The following is a 22,399-nucleotide window of genomic DNA, read 5'->3' on the forward strand; positions in this document are numbered from 1 at the left end:
TGTGCACAAGCACATCTGATGTGGCTTTGGAAAAGGATGCTGTACTTCAAGAACTAAATAGTGTAATTCCCCCAGCTGGAAAGGTACAGAGGTCATCAGTCAAATTCAGGCTGGAAAGATGCTAAGGAGATTATTATAGAAAACAAACCATTTGTTAAAACCTACCTATGTGACACTCTTCTCATACTACATCAGCAATATACAGCTAGTTCCTTGTACTGAGAGACGGGAGATCTATACATTCTCTCAGAATAATATAAAATCCATAAGCTTTATACCTTTAAGTCTTTACAACATGTTTACCAGCCTCTACAACGTGTCTACCAGCAACATAGCAAGAAACCAGAACAATATTTTAAATATACTACTGATGGAATATGAAAATTGATGCCAAAATCAGATTGGAAAACAAGGTTTAAACACTGGATACAGTAAAGAAAAGTAAGATGGAACACGGAAGCATACGAATAGTCCCCAAAATTTTATTTATAGAAACATGTTCAAATGCAGCATTTGAAAACAAAGAGAAACTGGAATGATAAAAGAGTTAGAGCGCCGCACGTTCAGGTACATTTCCTCTAATTAACTAGCACCACTGAATCATAAAATCACAGACTAAATCATAGTGATTTCTTGACATGTAAAAAACACCCACCATTATAAAATTTAATATTCTAGTAATGAAAGTCTTTTCAAATACTTGTCTTAAAAATTAGATCTAAATTGAATACGTATAGGAGATGAAAGCAGCTGAAAATGGAGTTTTTCATATCTATTATGGTTGCTGAAATTATCCATAAAGCTAGGTTGTTCCGAAGTCTGTATATTCTGATCAAGGAAAAACATCTAAAAATAGGCTTTTTGCAACCCTTTGCAAACCAAGCAAATAAGAAAGATTTAGTGTTCTAGAAGTGTACACAATACAGTAGGTACAAGACTAACCTTATAAAATAATATCTTCCTAGTCTATAAAAATACTAACCCAACTACAAAAGTTCTGAGTCTTCAGTCAAACTGTCTGTCTGCTACCTTACACAGCCACCACATCAAACAGTTAACACATTTATTTGTACCACCGTCTAGCAGCTTGAACATGTTTAACAATGGAAAAGAGCCCAACATTTTACCATAAGACTAGCTGATTTATATTTCTAATTTTCCACTCACATTTAGCAGTAACATTAGCATTTACTTTTTGTTTCAAATGACAGTCACAAGATTGCAATCATTTCTAGTGTGTGTTAAAACTATTTCTGAAAGTGCTGGAAGTGCAACCAATGGATAGAATTTTAGATCTGTTTATTGGGCTCACCCATGTGATGGACCTAACACATTACATTTTCAGAGGTCTGTGTACAAAAAAAAAAAAAAAAGTGTGCATTTGCACCCAGCCAAATAAAGCATGCACAATGCATGCACTTCTGAAAAACTAAACCAGAAACCTGTCCCTTAATATTTCCATGCTGACAGAGGTAAGGTTGTTAATTTCAGGAATTATTTAGTACAGTTGTAATACAGATTCAGGGAAATCAAATACTTTAGGTAAAATTTGCTGCTTATTTGGTAAAACAACTGACAAGTTACAGTGGAGAAAGCATGCTTTCTTTTTAAACTGGAATTCAAGTTTTCCACATACTGATCTGATCTGGAATAAAAGAGCAACTAAACCCAAGATTTCACACTCTATTAAGCAATATCCAGTTTATAGTAGCCCACTTAATTTGTCAATGTATATCAGGCCCTTTACTGTTGTGGTAGAGAATTTAAAAAAAAAAAAAAAAAAAGTACTCAGGTACACAGACCTCACGTCATTACACAAATTCACACTTCTTTCTCTCACTTTCCATTTACAGTGGTCTCCTGTGACATGCGTCATAGTAATTAGTACTATTAAAAACAGAAAACATGTCCCTTTTGACAAAATGAACAAATTTTTCTAGAGGACACGCAGACTTGCTGGAATGCATGTTATAATCCTGACAAAATGAGGTCTGGAATGTGACATCAACACCATTGTACAGGATGCGGATAAAGTGTTCTCTGTGTTTTTTTCCATCCTGCCACAGCTCAAAGACTAGTCTGGCAGCAAATCTTGGAAACCTGGCTTCTGTAATGCCCAAAGCACTAAGAACAGGTGACAGTGTGACATCATGAGCTGAGTAAAGAACCAATACTTCTTCTTTCTTGCCCTCTGCAATACGTTGCATCCTGTTAACAGTCTGGTTAAGAAGAGGATATGTAGCCAGTAATGCATAAAAGAAATACAGTTTTTTTTCCTGTCTTTCTCTCTCATCCTCTAACTGATGTGTCTTGATTATCTTAAAATGTTCAATACTAATGCAGCCATTTTTAGTACAAGGGAAACTGACATTATGGCAAAAATAGCACAACAGAGAATCTATTGGATTAGATGCCCTTAACTGCCTCGTAGGAATGCCTACTATTTTGGCCATATCCACATATACTCTCTCCAAATCACTGTTTTTCACCCTTAAGCTATACTGACGCCGCTGCTCTTCTTCTAGATAATGGTTTCTCATTGGACAATCACAGCTTCCAGAACAAAAGATGGTGCTCCACTGATGTCTCACATTAATATTCTTCCAATCAAAATCTGGCAGCAAGGTATAAAGAAGAGCCAGTCCACTCTGCAGGGTTCGACTTTTTCCTGTAGACTCCAAGTAGAGGTGTTTTGCTGTCCAGTCGCTCAGGAGCAGTTTATGTTTCTTCATATAAATTTCCCGTAATAGCTGTCCATTTTGCAAGTGTTGCACAACACCTAGAAACAATTGGAAAAAACATATCGTTAGCATGGTTTACAAACAACTGGTATAGGAAGAGTAGAAAAATACTGCCAAAACTTCTGTGCATGCGCACCAATTTGGTGCAAAGGTGATCCCACCCAGACACCAAATATTATCCATGCATGGCTATCATCCAGGAAGGCTGCCCAAGATCAAGGTCTTTCCTAACTCAGAAAGATAGCTTAGTTCTTATGTATACTTCACTACACACGTAGATTGGAAAACTGAGTGTTCTGTAACTTCACAGTGCAACACTTTATTCACAAGTAGTACTACATACATGCCTCAAAAAAGTCATATATAATGATATATGAAAGTGCAAACCAGTTGTTTAAAGCAGTGGTCAGTAACTTTTTTAAACCTAGTTTGGGTCAGAGATGGGCAGGAATTAGGACCTAGCCACCACTCTGTGCAGCATGGGGAAAGTACCTGCTGCTGGATTAGATGGCTGCCCAGCCCTGGTTTGAAGGAATCCATGTTTAGAGAACACTTCAATCTCTGGATTGATTTACTTGCATAAACAATATAGACACTCCATGGGAGAATAGCCCTGAAGTAATGTATACTAAACACTTATTAGGGAAGCATAAGCCAATGTTTAGGTTTTAACACCAAGAAAAACAGAAGACAACTCAGTTGGTTTATTCCCTTATCCGTCTTCAAAGGTGGCTTTATAGCCACAGCCAAAATACAGAGGCAGAACAAAATGACTCAGCTTACTGGATAGTCTCTGACCCCAGGTCTTCCAGCCTCAGCCAGCCTTTCCCCACTCTGGCAGCCTCCTTTGCATCAACTTCCTCTTTCCTTTCATAACCCTGCCCAAAGCAATTACATGACAGACAGCAACCCTATGTGACTGGAGTATTTTTTAGTTTGTTGCAGAGCATTTATGTCCTAGATAATAATGGGGTATGTCTTACTGAAGTATAAGCCCTGGGACAGGATAAAGTTGGCCTTCAGCGCTGTATACATTATCCTGCTGTATAGATTACTTAAGTATGGAAAAGGAAGGTAAATAGCAGGTGTTGAGGCTGACATTGCTCAGTTGCTTTGATGCCCATGCAGCTAACAGTTTCAGTGCAGAACTTATGGTTGTGACACTGGGAGCTATGCCAGGTGGCTTCTGGATTAACCCAGCTGGCCAGCGGCCACCATTTAGATCTAGTGTTTGGAATGGATTTGGAGAGGGTATGGTTACGCTTGCTATGGACTGGCAAATGATGACTGTCAGCAGTGTAGGAATGTGGCTGGGTACCTGGTACTAAGTGGAAACAGCAACTTCTGCTTGGCACCACAATTGCAAACACATAGCTACCTGCAGCAGTTCCTTTTTTTTTTTTTTTCCCTTCACTCCCCTGCCCCCCTGCCACAAGCTGGCACCCAAGAACTTTGTCCCCATCATATCCCCTACAGTTATGATACTGAACATTGTTTCCCAGGAGACACCAAAAGATGCAATAAACACTTGAAGGTCTTGAGGTAACTTTCAGTGGTACCAACTGAGAATTATTAGAAATTCCACGGTGGCAAAGTTATAACAGAAGTTTCCTCAATAGAGGAGAGTGAGCTCCTTAGTAGGGCAATCTCCACAGGGGACCCTCAAGCCCTACCAAGCACAGCTTCCCTACAGCCGAGGGCACCCTTTAGTACACCCTGGCTTCTGGCCTGACCCACTGCAGGCACGTGCCAGTATTCTTGAGTCAAGAGGGAATGTTTATTCACTTGCAAATCAGTTCAACCTACACAAGTTAGACTAACCTGCAAAGATTGAATCAATTCAGCTCTGGTTTTTTTAATGCCTGTCCCTAGCCAGGGGGATAGGACATGATGTGGGACTTATTAATTATGGTATAATAATATTGCATTATACTTGATGGGAATGAAGAAGGAAATTAGTGGTTGAGTATTGTTTTAGATCTTAAAGAGGTCATGGGAGATGGGTGCTGCTGGTGTGTTTCGTTTTGTTTAAAAAAAATCAATATTGATATGAGAAGTCTGAAAACAGCATAACTAACACCTACTTCCAACCACATTTTAAATACTTATGTTATGGCTATGTTTCTTTAAATTTAGGCATAGGGACTTAAACAAAAAATGTTATTTTTGAAGTGTGTGTATATATATATATATATATATATATATATATATATATATATACACACATATATATACACACACACATCTATCTATCTATATACATACATACATACATACACACACACATATACACAGAATGTATATATGTATAAACAGGATTCTGCAAAACAGACTTCAAGCAAATTCAAATGCAGGTGCTAAGATTTTACCTTATGTATTCCATCTCTTGCTTACATTGCGTCCAGAATTAATAATACACAAATATACATGTAGAATAAAAATAAACTTGAACCCAAAATTTTTACATATGTCAATATATGGAATTTGGTTTAATTATTTAGGACATTATATGTGGTTTTACAAGTTGGAAATAGAAGATACGCTGATATAGGCATGTTACTAGCAAAAATGCATTCAACATTTTTCAAAGTGGAAAAGTCAAAAGTAAATCATGCACATAATGCGAAATAGGTATGTATGTAAACCAAATGTCATATGCAAGTGATCTATGTTCTGTGTTATTCTTCAGGAAAGCAATTTCAAAACAAGTTTCAGGCTCCTTAACCATCTTAATTGGTTTGCTTTTTTACCTCGTAATTTCTTAAAGCTCCCCTAATAGTAATTCAGTTCATCTATAGAAAACTTAAGGTTAATAAAAAAATAGAATACAATAAAAGGCACTAATATCATTTAAAGCAGTTCTCTCACTACTATATCTACAATGCCATTGCTTCACATCAGCACTCTCAGATCTCCTTCAGCTAAAAAAAAAAAAAAAGAAAAAAAAGACTGCATCACAGGGACAAACTCAAGAATTAAATCTTGACAATGGTTTCCAACTTTGATGCATCGTAGTTGAACCATAAGCCAGTTAATGGAACACTATATATTTTGCCTGGACATTAAACTAATGCGAGTTTCAGAGGGCAGTTCCATGTTTGGGGAAGGTAAGATACTGAATTTAGAATCTGTCAGAAACAGCCCCAGTGGGGACAGGTTAGAAGTAGAATGAAGGTGCGATTTTGATAAAATCCAGTTCATCATAATGCTATTGCTAATCTATATGATATACACTGGTCGTATCTTAGATACAATGGAATCTGAAAGGCTAGAAACTTTCTAGGAAGAATAATTTTTAAACATGATTTACTTTACAGCCTTGAATTCTGGTGTAAACTGGAACTGGAAAGCCTCTTATAATATCTGCATGTAATTACAGACTGTAGAGGAAATTACTAATATTACCTGTCTGCGTAAGTTCTCCCATTTCGCATGAAGCATGACTGGGGTAGCGCGGCAGGCTGCTTAAGGTACCATCCATTTGGGCTTCAGATCCTTTGGACATATGTCTAATGAAAGCCTCAAGCTGAGGATGAGAGGGCTTCCTAAAGAGGTAAAGCAAAACAGGAAACTCTCAAACACATGAAAAACACACTCAAGAAAAGACTTCTAACTAGGTCAATTAAGATTATTTCAAAGTGAGGTGACATATTCTATTGAAAAAAACTTCTGTTCATTATCTGTTCTATTAAAGAAATCCCTACGGTGATCCACTCACGGTGACGAAAACCAAGCCGGAAAAATTCTATGCATTTGAAAACCAAATTAATTACAGTTTGATTTTATAAAGAGTAATTCTGAAATTCTCCCTTGTACTCTCATGCCATAATTTATACAGATTTTTTAAAGTTGATGTTTCTATTGACTTTTGTTACATTAATGCACCAAATCTGATATGAAAACTCATGCCTAGGAAAATTAAGAATTTTCCCTTAAAAGTTTTTTTGAGCCACTAGAGGGTGCGACAACACCATGTTAAAAGAGCATATTTGCTGGAGTCCGATTTTCTCCAATACAAACGTTAGTGTTCACACAGGTTCCAGATAGATAGTGCAAAGAGAGAGAAAGAAAGAGAGAGAGATATCTTTATTTTAAATAAAAAGAGAAGAAAGGTATTCTAAAAATAAACAAGAAGCAGCGCCTCATTTAGAATCAAAATGTCCCTTCCGAACAGTTTGGTTTTGTAAATTTAAAGAGACTTGAAAAGGCATAATGTTCTCCATTTTTATAAAAGACTTGGGGGGAAAAAATGGTGTTTTAACATTAGAGTACAAACGCAAACAACAAATCGTTAAGCAAAAGTAAACATGAGCAAAAAACAGAAAGAAAAAAGATAAATTTTACAATGCAGTCTAAAAGGGGTGAAACAACAAATAAGTGATAAGTTAGCTAATTCCACAGCTGTTTCCAGATTTTGTTATTTTATGTAAAGTGTAGCATGAGGAAGTTATAGACATATTAAAAAAGTTTTCTTCATTCTCCTGATGTGTCAGCATTTAACATCTACAAAGCTTAATTCTGTTCTGGATTTAAAATGAGACCTCACAGCAACAGGATTGCTAAATGAAAGAATTAAATTTAGCAAAAAGTACAATCCCATCCAGGAGTGTGTGTGTGTGTGTGTATGTGTATGTGCATGTAACTGCCAAAGATCTAGTTAGTGAGTGTGCGTCCATCAGCGTGCAACTGCCAAAGATCCCATTAGCACATGCGTGCGCATGTAAAAATGCTGAAGATCCAGTTAACATGCGTAAACTGCATCCGACTCGAGGGCCTGTAGCAATGTGGTGGGGTAGCTCCTATAAAATATCACAGTATTTCTTCCTCCAGAGTAAGGCAATTTTAGGTTACCTCAAAACCCTAGTCCCACTGCCTTGTTAGTATTCTTTTTTTGGAAAAACGTGAAGGAACATCACTCTGACTGAAACATGGCCTCAGCAACAGCTTTAATCTGTTACTTTCTGGCAGAAGCTACAACCATCGAGGAACTGAACATCTGGACTCGGTTTGGCCTTCAGACTGTCTCGATAGTCTAAAGGGGGATGGTAAGTCAAAGGCAGCCTCCGCTCCTCCATACTCTTGCCTAGGCATATGCACTGAAGGTCTTGATGTGATCTACACTGGCCAAAATGAGTAAAAGCAACTCGCATGTTGGAATGACCTCGAGTTCAATTCGGACTCAGATTTACAGAAAACAGCACTACTTAACTATGAATTGGTTAGATTTGGAATTGACATTGCTGCATTATCAGAAATTCAGCTCTAAAATACAGGTTCCATCAAGAGAATGATTACACCATATTCTGATGTGGGAGACAGGCCGAAGAAAGAGCAGGAGAGAGCAGGGAGTAGGCTTTTACTTTTGGAAACAGCTTACTATCTTTCTGTGTTTCATTGCTGTATCTATTCGACTTACGATGCTCAGAGTGCATACAAAGAACAACTTCATCATGTTGTTTCGTGTCTGTGTGCCTACCCTTCAAGTTAGCAACGAAGACAAAAACATTTTCTACCAACAACTTGAAGAAGAGATTGAGAAAACTCACACGAGATCATTATAATGCTTGGCAATTTCAATGCAAAAGTTGGATGTAGTTTTAAGAACTGGCCTGTTATTCTGGATACCACAGAATTGGTAATATGAATGAAAATGGCCAATGTGTGCTACAACTTCGTGCAAGTCAAAACCTATATTACCAACACCTACTTTGCTGGGAAAATCGCAAGACAGACATTTGGAAACATCCAAGATCAGGACACTGGAACCAAACAGATCTACTACTGACTAGGCATAACCACCTAAAAGAAATCTTGCTTATGAGGTCTTAACAGTGCTGACTGTGACACTGACCATGCAGTGTTCTGCTGCAAAATCAGAATCAATGTAAAAATGATCCACTATAGCAAAACTACCAGTTGCCCCCAGATAGACATCAGCCAAACTAAAGCCATAGAAAACTGCAGACTAGTCTAGGAAGAACTTGTGAAAGCAAGTTTACCTAACAAGTCAGTCACCGAGGCAGGGGAAAGCTTAAAAACCAACACGTACAATGCTACGAGAACAGTGTTTAGCAAAAAATGCAAGAAAAATTCAAGCTGGTTTGAACAGCACTCCGAAACCCTTCTATCACTAGTTGAGAACAAAAGGACTGTGCTAACCAACTATAAGAAATCTCCTAACACCATAACACTAAAAATCCTAGAAAAGCTTGAAAAGAAATGCAGAAGGATGCTAAGAGGTGTGCCCAAGTTTTTTGACTGAAATGCTGTGATGATATTCAGAAAGCAGCTGATACAGGAATGTATGAAGGCATCAAATGAGCAATTGGTCTAGTTAAGAAAGCAACCCCACTGAAAGACAAACAGAAAGGTTGTTTCTGATAAACAAAAACAACCTGAGCATTGGATTGAACACTGTGGAACTGTATACTCCAGCGAGACTGAAATCAAACATGAAGAGCTCAAAGGGTTACCACAGTTTGAAGTTATGATAGATTTAGATAATGAGCCTACATCAGATTTGCAGAAAGCCTTTTAAATATATTCCTGGGAACAAGACATCTAATGACTTTGCCTGCTGAAATCTACACATGTTCCAATGACGAATTACTTCAAAAGCTTCATGAAGTTGTACTACTCTGTTGGAAAGAGGAAGTGGTACCACAAGATTTCAAAGATGCTTGGTTTGTACAATTATACAGAAACAAAAGGGATAGAAATGACTGTGACAACTATAGAGAAATTTCCCTGTTGAACCTCATTAGAAAAAATGTCAATCACATCATGCTTCCTAGGCTGCAGTCTCTAAGTGAAAGAAGCTATCCTGAAAATTTATGCAATTTTTGCTCAGGACGCTCTACCACTGATATATTTTGATCAAGCAACTGCAAGAGAAGTGTAGAGAAAAACAAATATCACTGTACAAAGCTTTCAGCAATTTAATGAAGGCCTTCAATACGGTCAAGACAGGGCCTCTTTACTGTTCTGAAGAAACTGGGTTGTCCCCTCCCCAAAACTGTTGAACATCACTCGCTTATTACATTAAGGTATGAAACAACTGCAGTGTATCAAAACAAAGGATCAAAATGGCCTGTGACATCAACAATGGGGTGAAACAGGATGCATCTTCACCTCTGTACTTTTTAACATCTACTTTTCATTCCTGCTTGTTCATGCCTTCAAGGACAGGAATGATGGCCTTCATCTTTGAACCAGATTAGAAAGCGGCTTGTTCACCACTGCAAGGTTTAGAGTGAAAACCAAGGTGAAAGAACTGGTTCTGAGAGATTTCCTGTTTGCAAATTACATGACCTTGGTTACCCACAAAGAATCCTCCCTGCAAAATCTCTTGGGCAGATTTTCCAAAGTATGCAAAAGCTTTGGGATGACAGTTAGTCTCAAAAAGAATGTCATCATATACCAAGAGGTAAAAGAACCGATACTTGACATCATTATAGAGGTTAAATCTCTTGGTGTCTGACCATTTTTGCTACTTGGCTTCTTTGATCAGCAAGAATCTTGACCTTCAGACTGAATGGACTAACAGAATCAGAAAAGCAGCTAAGAATTTCAGACTATTAGAATAACAGCAAACTATCAGCTAAGGTGAAGATTAAAATCTATGAGATTTGTGTGGTCTCAAGCCTGGACTACATATGATGGGCACATCAAGTGACAGAACAGCTTCCATGAGATTTCTGTGTAAGATCCTGAAAATAAAGTGGGAACACAGAATACCAAACTCCAGAGGTACTGGAGTGCACAGGACTGACACACTTCAAAACCACTGTCAAGAAGAGGTTGCAGTGGATCAGCCATGTCAGGAGAATGGGAGAAGACCGTATCTCCAAGAATAATTTGTATAGTACTATTCAAGATGGGTCTAGAAAGTGGGGCTACCCCCTATGGCTGTATTATGATGTGTGCAAATCATATTTGAGGCTGAAATGAACATCAGCATAGAAAGTTGGGAAGATTGCACAGAATCCTGTTGAATCTGGAAGGAACATCTGGCACTGGGTGCAGCTCAACATGAAGTGGCTTTTGATCCAGAGAATGGAAGCAAAGTGAGAAAGCAGCAGTATGCTGCAGTCTTGGACTGCAACTCAGACAACATATGGATCTGTGAAACTTGTAACAAGCTGTGTCATTTTCAAATTGGGCTCGTCAGCCACACACAGATTCATCAGGCATTTGACTAGACCTCGTACATGTACACTGTGATCCAGAGGATCAACTGTTGCCTACACAATCCCATCTGTCAATAGGTTTGCACAAAATCTGGAGACTAAAACATAATTAAAATTTTATTTAACATTTATACACTGAGGCTTTATAATACATAATAGTATACATAAACTATTACTTATAATGGTATTTTCTCCAAACAATGCTCACTTTTATGAATTATCCAAATATTTTGTGGTTAAAAATCAACAACCTCAAACAACACAATAGCGAGATAAACTGGAAGAGACAGCAGCCGCCTGCTCTGTTGCTTCTGTTATAGCAATTGCGATTCTAGGGGACTGAAACCTTTGCTGATCAAACTGTTAACAATCATTTAATGAAAGGTAAAGCCACAAAACTGCAGGCAATCTCTCTCAAAACAGACTAATTTAATCCAAGACTGGATAACAGATTATGTCAATTAAGCGTTCTTTTTCATATAACATATTTAAATGTGTGTGTATTATAGTGGGGTGCACTGATAGAGATTTTGGGGGCCAATACTGATAGCCAATATTTAAGGAGGCATATTGGCTGATACCGATCCAATATCCAATACAGCTGCTATCAGGTGGTAAGTCCAGTGTGGTAGAAAAGGGAGGGGGAAGGGAAGAGGCATGGAGGGAGTGGGGGTGCAGATCAATGCCCATGTGCTGAGGGAAGGGGCAGGGGGAGGAGAGTTGCAACGCTGGGAGAAGGCTGCAGCCACCCCAATTTTCACCACAGCTCCAGCGCGGGCCCGGCTGAGCGCCCTGCCTCCACCCAAGTTCTGGGAAAAGCTGCAGCTGTGCTGGGCGGCGACACAGGGCTGGGAGCAGAGCTGTGGCTGGGGTTGCTGACGCCTCCTCCCAGTGCTGCCAGAGCCTGCTCTGAGCCCAGCCCCTGGCAAGAAAGGCCCCATGCAGCGCTGGCTCTGGCTCTACCCTGCAGTTGCAGCCCACCCTGCACCACGCAGATCCAGGGGCACATGCCCCTACCCCCCATCTGGGGTGCAAGTAGCGGTGGGAGCTGCCCCCACTCCATGAGCCATGGCTCCATCCCTCATCCTCCTTTGCCCCAGTTGGGCAATGCCTACCCCGTCCCCTCCCTTGACGTTGGCACCTTGCTCTGCCCCACTCATACCCTTCCCCTCCCCCACCCACTTCTGGCTTACCAGGTAGAGGCAGCTCTCCACACTGCTGGCTCTGCTCCATGCTATGCTGCAGCTGCACACAGCACAGGCCTTTATCAGCCAAATAGGACTGATATCTGTTACAGACAATTTCATCATATTGGTACTGATCTAATATCAGAGCAATGTATCGGTGCCCCTCTATATTATATATACCTACTCATACGTGAACTTATATATAGTATGTACACAACTGAGAGAGAGTACACTTATGAAACTAGTAAAGATTACTCTGTTGGATTCACTATATTAAAAGCTGAATTTCAGGCATTTAATGGAAATCTTTCTGTTTGCTTATTATATTTCAGAAGCAGCTGAAAGAGATTGACAATTTGGGGCATTCAAGCTAAAATGCATTTCTGCCTTCTGACTCTAATGCAAACCTCCTGGATATGACAAAGAGAAAAGTATGTGTTCTCTAGAAAGTCACTATCCATAAAAGCAAGATAATTTTTTTCATAGTGCTGTAAAAAAACCTGTCCTTGCACTAGTACTTCATGGGGACTTGACAAATTATTTTTTTTTTAATTTAGATTATGAATCTTACTGTTGAATTGGCCAATTTACAGATGCCGCAGGAGATGAAGTATCTAGGCAACACTGCTAAGGCTGCTGGGACTGTTTCTAAGCAGGAAGCAAAGAAAATTACTCAGTTGTAGAGTTGGAAAGATTAAGCCCTCAGAGAAATTCTTAAAATTTTATTTCCATAAAACCACAGAAGAGTGAAAATGCAATAAAAGGTATTCATTGTATAACGTGACTGAGTTTTTATTATTATAGGAACAGCACAGTAAATTGTGACTGCAGTAACAGGGGTTAATCAAAGGACTTTCACATTATTTCAGGCTATAATTTCTTTAAATTGTTAGTACATGGTGAGGTTTATCACTGAAGCTACTGCAGTCAATACACAGAATGTCTTCTTTTTCTAAATAAGATTTAATTATTCTAAAATTAAATTATGATTGGCTGAAACAAAAACTGAGACTTATTTCCTGTTAACAATATGTTTGGTTTTTCATTCTATTCCTGTTCTTAGCACACTGTATGGCACTGCTATTAGAAAAAGACCCATAGAGGGATGAGAGAACTCATTTGCCAATTTCTACTAAGTTCCACTTCCCTGAGTTTAATGCATTAGCATGAATGCAGAGACCCATATATGCACTCAACCAAAACCTGAGCCAATTCATCTTTATATGGCAATTTCCCTTGTCTTTATAGGATTTAAATCTAAAATTAGGAAGTATTTTAATGTTTCGGGAAGGATTAGTCAAATTCTATTTCTCTTAACCTAAGTAAATGTATAAATCCCTACTTTTGTGATCAGAGTTTAAGAACAAAAACACCAAAGCTACAACAGACAGACAGAGGAGGGACAATGGCTATGTGTACACGAAACAAGAGGCGTGTGTGCACAACACTTTAAAGGTTAAATGCTTTTGCACCACTTAAATGGTGTCAGTGTTTGCATGCCTCAGCAGCGTATTGCACATTAATTCCAGCCGCTGTAGGAAATTCAGCAGCGTAATGAACCTTAAATGACTTGGGGCACAGCAAACCTTCGAGGAGTTTTAGTTTGCTGCCCCTACAGCCGCAGAGCGAAGCACTGGGCTCCATGCAGCTCAGGGGCTCTGCAGGAAGTCCTGCAGGCAGCCTGGGAAAGCAGCGAGCTTGATCTTTTCCCCTCTTCAGAGCCTGCCTGCCTGCCTGAGTTGTGCATGAGCCCGGTGCTTCCTTCCATAGCTGCAGTGGCCCCCGGAACCGCCTGAGCCAGGTGCCTGCATGCAGGTGTCACCTGGGGTGTGGGTGGGGAGGGAACCACAGCTGCTGAGGAGGGAAGCACCAGTCCCCCGACTGCAGCCCAAGGACCACTCCACCCACCAGCAGCTCTCCCTCTCCTCCCCGCTAGAAAGGCAGGTAAGTCAGTGGGGAGTGTGAATGACATAGGGGTTTAATCAGCCCTAAACTGAAGCTGTGTTTTTTAAAACTCACCACTTCAATTTAGGGCCCCCCGTTTCATCTGCACGCACCCTATGAGACTTGCCATTAAAATTTGCCATAAGATACATGGCAATGATACATACATAAGGATGAGTGTTCGTGTATATGTATATTTCACACATGCATAAAAAATGTGACTTATGCAGTTCTCAACAACACAAAGTGAAATCTACAGGCATTCTGCAGCATTGCCCTTTGTTCCGGGGGCACTCAACACCAGTGGGTTGCCAATTTTGCAACAATTACTTAAATTAAGAAACAGGAATTTTTCACTGAATACAGTAACCCAATTCAGTCCATAGAAATGGTCTAGGAAGTAGCTGAGTTACTTTATCCTACCATGCCTGAGGTTCTGCTCTGAGGTACTGCCAGAATGCTTGGGAGGCCATTCCATTTAAGAAGATTACCTCATTAAGGTCAATACATGTGTTACAATAACAAGCCTGAAAACAGAGGGCTGATGTTTTCATTGCCATCATTAGGATTCAGTGTTAAACCAGACTTGGAACAGTTCAGGTATCCTACAGCTAATATTTCAAGATAGCTCAGGCAGATTGTATGAGTCAGTTGATAGTATTTACTAAGGCTGTCAAACAATTAAAAAATTTGATCACTATGAGTTGTGTGAGTAAAAAAATTAGTTGCACAGCTAAGAAGTCAAAATTCTGTACAGAAAAACTCAAAGTTATGAAAAATTATGGGGGGTGTGTGTGTGTGTGTGTGTGTGTGTGTGTGTGTGTGTGTGTGGTTAGAGCCTGGGGAGGGGGATTCCCACATGCCCTGGCAAGATGTGGAGTACTGTGGGTTAGGAGTGAGGGGCAGCAGCAGGGCTATAGATGCTGTGGCTTGGGAGTGAAGGACAGACATATACACGCAGACCGCCCAGCAGGCAAGCCTGTGAGGGGGAAGGGGTGTGGGGGAGGGAAATGATGGGGGGTAGATCAAGGGCCCCACGGTGAGGGAGGGAGTGGGGCAGGGGTAAATGGGGCCTGGGGGCCAGGGCAGGTCATTGGACAGAGTCATGGGCGACCCCTCTAAGGATGTGGGGAAGGGGGGGCTCCTACTGCAGCGCACACCCTGGGGGAGGCATGGGGAGCACGTGCCCCCTGGATCTGTGTGCAGGGCAGAAGTGAGTTGCTGCTGTGAGCTGGGGATCTGTGCCCTGCTGCCTTTGCCTCGGGAGCTGCGCATTGGCTGTGCCATGTCCCCTGCCCACCCACCAGTGGGAAGCACAGCATGGTGTTGTGCAGCTCCCAAGGCAAACGCAGTGGGGCACAGAGCCCAGCCCTCAGTCACAACCTGCCGCCACCCCACACACAGATCTGGGAGGCACATGCCTCCCCATGTCTCCTCTGGGGTGCGCACATCAGCAGGAGCCTCCCTGCATCTCTGGACAAGCTGCCCATGGCTCCATCCTATGATCCACCCTGGCCCTGGAGTCACATTCACCCCTGCCCCACTCCCTCTCTCACCATGGAGGCCTCAATCTGCCACCCCCATGCCTCTTCCCCTTCCCATACTTGCCTGCTGGGCACTACTCCACATGCCGCCGGGCTGCATTTTTGGCCACCTGCAGCTGCATGTCTGTGTTTGTGCTTGTGTGTGCCTTTCCCCACCCTGCTGCAGCTGCCTGGAGCCTGTGCCCAGGCTGCCCTGCGGTCCTCTGTGTTGTCACTGCTGCCCCACAGGGCAACCCAGAGGCAGTGGTGACAGCAGCACAGTGGATTAATGCGTTAAAAAAATTAAACAACAATTGTGTTAATTGCACAAGTTAATCGCGATTAATTGGCAGGGCATGGGTGCCTGCCACTTTAAGAGCAGAGTCAGGTAGGTACCAGGTGCCTGATGGTGGCAGCCATTTTGAGAACAAAGGGATATAAAGCCTGAAGCATGCTGCTGCCAGTCCAGGCAGAAGCATTGCTGGGCTGAGCTACAGCAGGAACATCTTGAAGGTAAAAGTAGGAGGCTCTTGGTCCTGGGCATGACCTAAAGCAGTACCCTACCAGGGACGGTTGGCCTGGTAGGGTTTCTAGTGGTGTGGGAGCCCCAGGATATGCCAGGCCAACTACCATCCCAGTGAAAGGCAGGTCAGGGTGCCTTTCATAACCCCAGCTTCCACAACTGGTTGGAAAACCCCATAGTAGGGCCAAGGCGGCAGACCTGTGTTAGAGAGAGGGGGCTAGATGCTCAATAGCCTGACCCAAGTCACCCTTGACTGCTCAATGTTGGGGCCAGGACCAGAAGGGTCAAAAGGGCCAGGGGCCCACTGTGAGGGATGCCCAGAGCCAAGGACCTGGGGTTCTCGGTGGCTTTGGAGACAAGGCCAGGGCCTGTGTGCCAAAGGTCCCAGAGGGGCATCACTCAAGAGGGGGAAGAGTGCAGGGAACTAGGCAGCTCAGAATGAGGGCAAAGTAAGAGGCCAGTTGGGGTTCTGACTGGAGGGTTATGGGGCCCAATGCAAGGCTGGAGACGTCAAGAACTTAGATGCCATTTGTGAGGCATGGGCTGCGGTGTAGGGGAAGTTTAGAGACACAGACAGCATTCCCTGGCATTGGGGCTGGGAAGAGGCAGCTTCCTCCATTATACCACCGGTTTATGGAAACAGCAAAAGTCATGGCAAGTAAGACTGGGCAGACTGCCCCATAGAGACAGGTGGGCAGGCTGGCATGAGACCTAGCCCCGAGCATGCCCCCTGTCACTACTATTTACCTATTTCCTTCACAACTGTAACAACTAAAAAAAATTTGGTTTAACAGATTCTGGAACAGTTCTATCCTAGATATAAACCAAAGAAAGGTACTTAGTGGGCAAATCTAGATGTGCATTTATGCATCATAATTACAGTACATTAAGTTGAGTACCTGTAATAAACTTAGAGGGATTAATTTAATGCACCATAACTGGCACTACTGTGCAGTACCAGAGCACATCTTTTAGGTGATGCTAATATGCAGTAGACAAACTTTACTGCGCATTAGCACAGCTTCGAAAGCAACGCGGTGCCACGTGTCTCACTGCCTGGCTCACTAAGGCTGGATGCACATGGCGTGGCACCGTGCTGTGCCACTTTCAAAGCAGCAGCAGCAGGGAGACGCAGAGGCTGAGCCCAGCTCACAGCTGTGGCCTGCCCTTGCCCTGTGCAAAAATCAGGGGGGCCATGTGCCTGCCCCCCTTTGGCTTCCCAGCACTGTGCTAGCTCTGGACGAGCTACTGGGCTCAGACTGTCCCGTGAATTGGGCCCAGGCTGGGCCAGGTCATGGGGGAACTAGAGCCTGGTGGCTTGTCCAGAGGTGCAGTGCTAGGGAGCCAAGCAGCAGCAGTGAGGCTCAGAGGCAGGGAGCAGAGGCTAAGACCAGCCTGCAGCTGCAGCCTACCCTTGCACAGTGCAAAAAAAATCAGGGCGGGGTGGGGGGGATGTGTCGTCCACTTTTTTCTCCCTCTGCCTATGACAAGCTAAACAAATCATTTCCTTTTTCAAAGTAAAATGAATGCAAAAAGACACAGGATCAATTAAGTTACCATAAACTACACAAAGAACTCAATTCAGGCTTATTTATCCATAAAACTGCAACACCTAACATTTCTTTTAGAATAAACTGTCCTGCCTTTGGTGTACTCCCTCTCTCTCCTATCAAATTCAGCAGCATAGTCTCTAACAGAATAGGAACAGGTATCAGACAAGTTCATCAGAACAGTATTTGTTTGAAATTTCAGGAAGTCAGGGTAGTTGCGTGCCATGCTCTAGTAAATAACAGTAAAAACAGTAAACTACAGTCAGTCATGAGCAGAAAGCAGACAAGAGATGTGCTAATAGTATGGGAGAATCCAACACTAAAACTGGAAAATGAAACACTGGTAAGAAAAAATAAGTCAGGGGTGCACACACTGTTGATGTTATGAATTAAAATGTGAATTCTTAGGTATTTTTGTGCTTCAGGAGATTTGGTGACTGGATAAAGTATGTTTCTATATAAAACTGTTACAAAGACATTTGGATATACATAATTAACCAAGCTAATGACAGTGAACCAAACTGCCACCAAGTAAAAATTAAAAAAGAACCATGAAGTACCTCAGAGGGACAAGAGATGCCTGAGCAATGTCCAACCATGTCCGGTACACAAGTCTTTGGAATTAAAGTTGGATGGTGTGAAACAAAGGGATAGGGAGTCAAAGAGAAAAGACAGATATAATGTAAGAACACAGAAAGACTCAGCTATCATAAGCTTTGCCTGGGTTTCATGGAAAACCAGTTAAAGAGAGTTCAGCTGAAGGAGGAATGATGTAAAATGAAGTATAGAAAATACCTGTGAGAATATTCTAGGGAAGAAAAAGTAGGATGCCAAGCAACGGCTGTCCCATGAGATTGGGAAACTGACTGAAGAAAGTTAAACACAACTTTGATGTTCCAGATTTTGTTACTTTGGGTGCAATATAAATCAAGCTTGAGTATTTGTTACAGAGAAAAACATAAATGAGAAAAAAAACCAATATGTTTCTATAAAAAAAAATAAATCAAATACAAATGAAAAGATTTTCTTGCGTACTATTTAAATTACATTCTGTTTCGAGAAAAAATATTTACTCAAATACAAGATGAGGTATGTTCCCCCTCCCCCTATCAGCATGGGGGGAAATTTTGCTCCACATCTGACAAGGAAATCATCTTAACCACAGAGTCTGTCATTAAAATACTGCAAAAAAGCAGCATGTGCTCAGTAATGGAAACTAACTATGAAGTTGACTAAATGAATCAATACTCAGAGTGACTATAAAACATATAGTCCATATTAGGCAAACATACTAGAAATTTACCACAAAAGGATAGGTTAGTATAACCCATTTGAATAAGATACATAGTAATGCCCATTGCATTTAGCCCCCTCAGTGCCAACTCTTTTTCAAGTCATGGTAGGCCACTACACTGAGTACATTTCAATTTCCTCTTTGTTCCCACAGCTGAGCTGTGCCTTTCTTTCCCATTTCCAATGATTCCTGTTTCTTCACCAGCCTTACATTTTTGGCAAACATCACCAAATGGAACCACAAACAGTTTACTCAGAATCCCTCTCTCACCTTGTTGCATATGATTAGTGTGGCCCTGCCCTCCATGAGATGAAGCTGGACCAGGCTGCCCTGTGCCTCATCTGAATATAAATTTTGGAGAATTCTGGCACTCATGATAAGAATACCTAATACTAGTCACGAGTGGGGAGCTAGTTAGCGCATGGATCTGGGGGGGCAGGGCGGTATCTGGAATACACACACAGGCTAGGTCTAGACAGTCAAAAAGCCAAGACTGAATCAATTCAGTCTTTGCAGGTTAGTCTAAGCTGGACAGATTCAATTGAAACAAAAGTGAACAGACATTTACCTTCGATTCAGGAAATGCAGCTACATGCCTACAGCGGCTTAGTCTAGAAGCCAGGGGGCATTATAGCACAGTTCTCTGGCTGTGTGTTTACTTCCTCTTCCTGCTGCCTCGAGGTCTCTGGGATTTGCAGTCCAGAACTTATAGCAGCAGGACTCTGCAGGGTTGCTCATCATTTCCTCTTCCTGCTTCCAGGTGCCTCTGGGATATGTAGTCCAGTTGCAGTCAGCAGTAAGTTTGAGTGGGGGAAAGGGTGTTTACCCCTCCCACCCAGCCCCACCCCCGAACTAGGGTTTTCCTGGGGGGAGGCAGTCCTCCCCCTCCCCCCCCGCCATGTAGACTGGGCTGCATCCCCAGCCAGTCTTGCCTCCCACCCCTTTGTCAGCCAGTCCTCACTGCTCAGTTAGGAAGCAGAGGGGCAGGGCCAGCCCTGCTCTCTAGAGAAGACAGCACAACCCAGCTCAGGGCTGGAAAGCCTGCTGGGATGCTGGGGGACTATGATTTAAATGTGAACCAGGAGTGAAGTTTCATAAACCAGTTTGACCCAGTTAAGTCTGATACTACATTCAACCAGGCTTATCTTAAACCAGTTTCAGGCATTTTGAAATTGGTTTATGTGCACTGAACTTTTATTCTGTTACAGGTTTAAACCAGTTTCTGATTACTTAAACCAGTTTATGTATAACTTCTGTCACTAGCTACATTCTGAGCAGGGCTGAGCTATGGGGTCAGCATGGCTTGAAACACTGTTGACTCTGCTGGTGTTTAGCTCAATGAACAATGTGGGAAATCACAAGCCTTTTGGCTTTGAATTAGTAGCACGCATAGTTTGTACTTTATAAAAGTAGATACAAAAGTGCTACTTAAAACTATGTTTATGGAGTACCCGTGTTCAAACTTGCAGCAGTTTCTGAAAAACATAAAACGCATCAGTTCTGGATGAACTAAGTCTATGGATATCCACAGTAATTTGCCTACTTGTTTATTTCAAAGTCAGTGTTTTCATATTCATCTCTCACTTCCATGTGCTCAGGGAGAACAGGTTTTGACAGTTAGGGATGGGGGAGGGCAGAGAAGCTGCAAGGGGAAGAATTTGGGAGGCAGAGAATAAGGGTCCACCTGACCCCCACCTCTCCCCCAAATTTATTTTTCTTGCTGTTGCAGCGGGAAGGGGACATATTCAAAGCTAACCTCCAACAATTAGATTTTATACCTGGAAAATTATAACAAATGTATAACTTTTCCATATATGAAATCTTATTTGGGAAGGGGGGGGGTTGTCTTATATTCAAAGTTATCTTATATTTGAGTAAATTCAGTAAAGAAAGACCCATTTGGAAACGTGCATCCAAAATGCTGAAAATAATAAAAGCAGAGGTAATCTTCACAGTTTTTCATCCATTTTCCAATATTCAGGCCACCATTTATTTATATGCCACAAACCTTAATTCACAAAACCCAACCATGACCTCAAAGCTATTTTACATACCTATTAGAAGTTCATGGGGCTGCATGCAGCATAATCTGTGTCATTAATGAATTCCTTCAGCAGAATATTAAATCTGAGCATGGATGGCATACTTATCAGCAAGTAAAGTGCAAACAGATTAAACAAGTAGGGATTTTAATTGGACACCTTGCTTTAATTATAAAAGAGCAAAAAAACGTCCATTCAAAAAAGTGACAACTATATAACCATTAATACTCTCAGTATAGACAAACTGACAATCAAAAGCCAGCATACAGCCACAAAGGAACAAAAGGCTCACACGCAAAAGTATATAACAGCCTTGCAATGCTCGAGACATAAATAAGCCGTCTTAAACAACAGCAGCATTCTTACTTGGAATATCTAACTCAGCTAAACTTTGAAATGGCACCTGAAGGTCAAACCTTCCTCTCCACTCTCCCTGTTAACTCTGATGGCCACAGGCAGAATATCCTGGTTTACAAAAAAAATTGTTTTCCAATCGAGAGTTTCTAAAAAAAAAAGATTTGGACAAGATCTCATTTCTAGTCACAAGATGAAACATTGTAGAGACTTGTACTGCCCTGCCAATGTGACTTCCACCTTACTGGAGAAGGATTACTTCCAGAGGTAAGATCTTTGAATCACAGCAATCATGATCTGTGATTAACAGTTTGACCCAGATATTCTACTGGGGTACTAATCACTTCCATTTCATGGAGAGTTTTGATGATGCCAGCACTTTCTCCCACTGCACTGCAGACAGTGGAGTTGGATGAGAAACATTCCTGATGAATCTTCACTTTCCAACAAAACAAAAATGAACAAGATAAATCAGAAAAATTCCAGACCTTTAAAAAATCTTTTTTAACCATGAATGGCAGCAAATCCCCATCAAACAGTAATGAAGTTCAGTCCTCACTGACAACGGCAATTGAACCTATTTTTACAACTCTTTCTACCCATTCAGAACCTTGTTAATATCTGAATAGAATGAGCTGCAGATTCAGGGCCCTGAGCTAATGTGCTATAAGTAAAACATGCTCATCACTATTGCACCAGTTCTGCAATTTTTCTTAAACTGTGAATTTTCAAAAGTATTTTTAAGACCTTAAAATACCATTTTGAGCCTTCTATTACTCTTTCCTTCCCTTTTAAAAATGTTATGCTTAGTTCTTATATCCCACTATAATTGTGAGAAATAAATCTAAGAATACAATACAGTCACTTCTAGTTAACATCTCTGGAGGAAAGGTAGGAGTGTGTGTGTGTGCACGCATGTGCATGCACACACGCCCATGTGTGTAATGTAGCAGACATTCTACAAGTGCAGAAAATCAGAGCCTTGAGGATCTCCAAGCGGCTTTGAATTATGTCTATTTACAGAATATTCACCCTGAAAGAAGCTTCACTTC

General features: G+C 41.5%; 1 protein-coding gene across 1 annotated transcript in view; it reads right to left on the reverse strand.

Moving 5' to 3' along the window:
• Positions 1 to 461: 461 nt before the first annotated feature.
• Positions 462 to 22,399, reverse strand: part of PXYLP1 (2-phosphoxylose phosphatase 1) — a 79,920-nt gene continuing 57,982 nt past the window's right edge. Inside the window, exons 5-6 of the mRNA XM_019533079.1 lie at positions 6,147 to 6,286; positions 462 to 2,779 (exon numbers count right to left, since the gene is read on the reverse strand). Coding sequence (XP_019388624.1) covers positions 1,848 to 2,779; positions 6,147 to 6,286 — 1,072 coding nt within the window. The 3' untranslated portion in view covers positions 462 to 1,847. The remainder of the gene's footprint in view (positions 2,780 to 6,146; positions 6,287 to 22,399) is intronic.

This window comes from Crocodylus porosus, unplaced genomic scaffold, assembly GCF_001723895.1.
Source record: "Crocodylus porosus isolate Cpor-Errol unplaced genomic scaffold, CroPor_comp1, whole genome shotgun sequence".
In the NCBI taxonomy this organism is placed as follows: Eukaryota; Metazoa; Chordata; order Crocodylia; family Crocodylidae; genus Crocodylus; species Crocodylus porosus.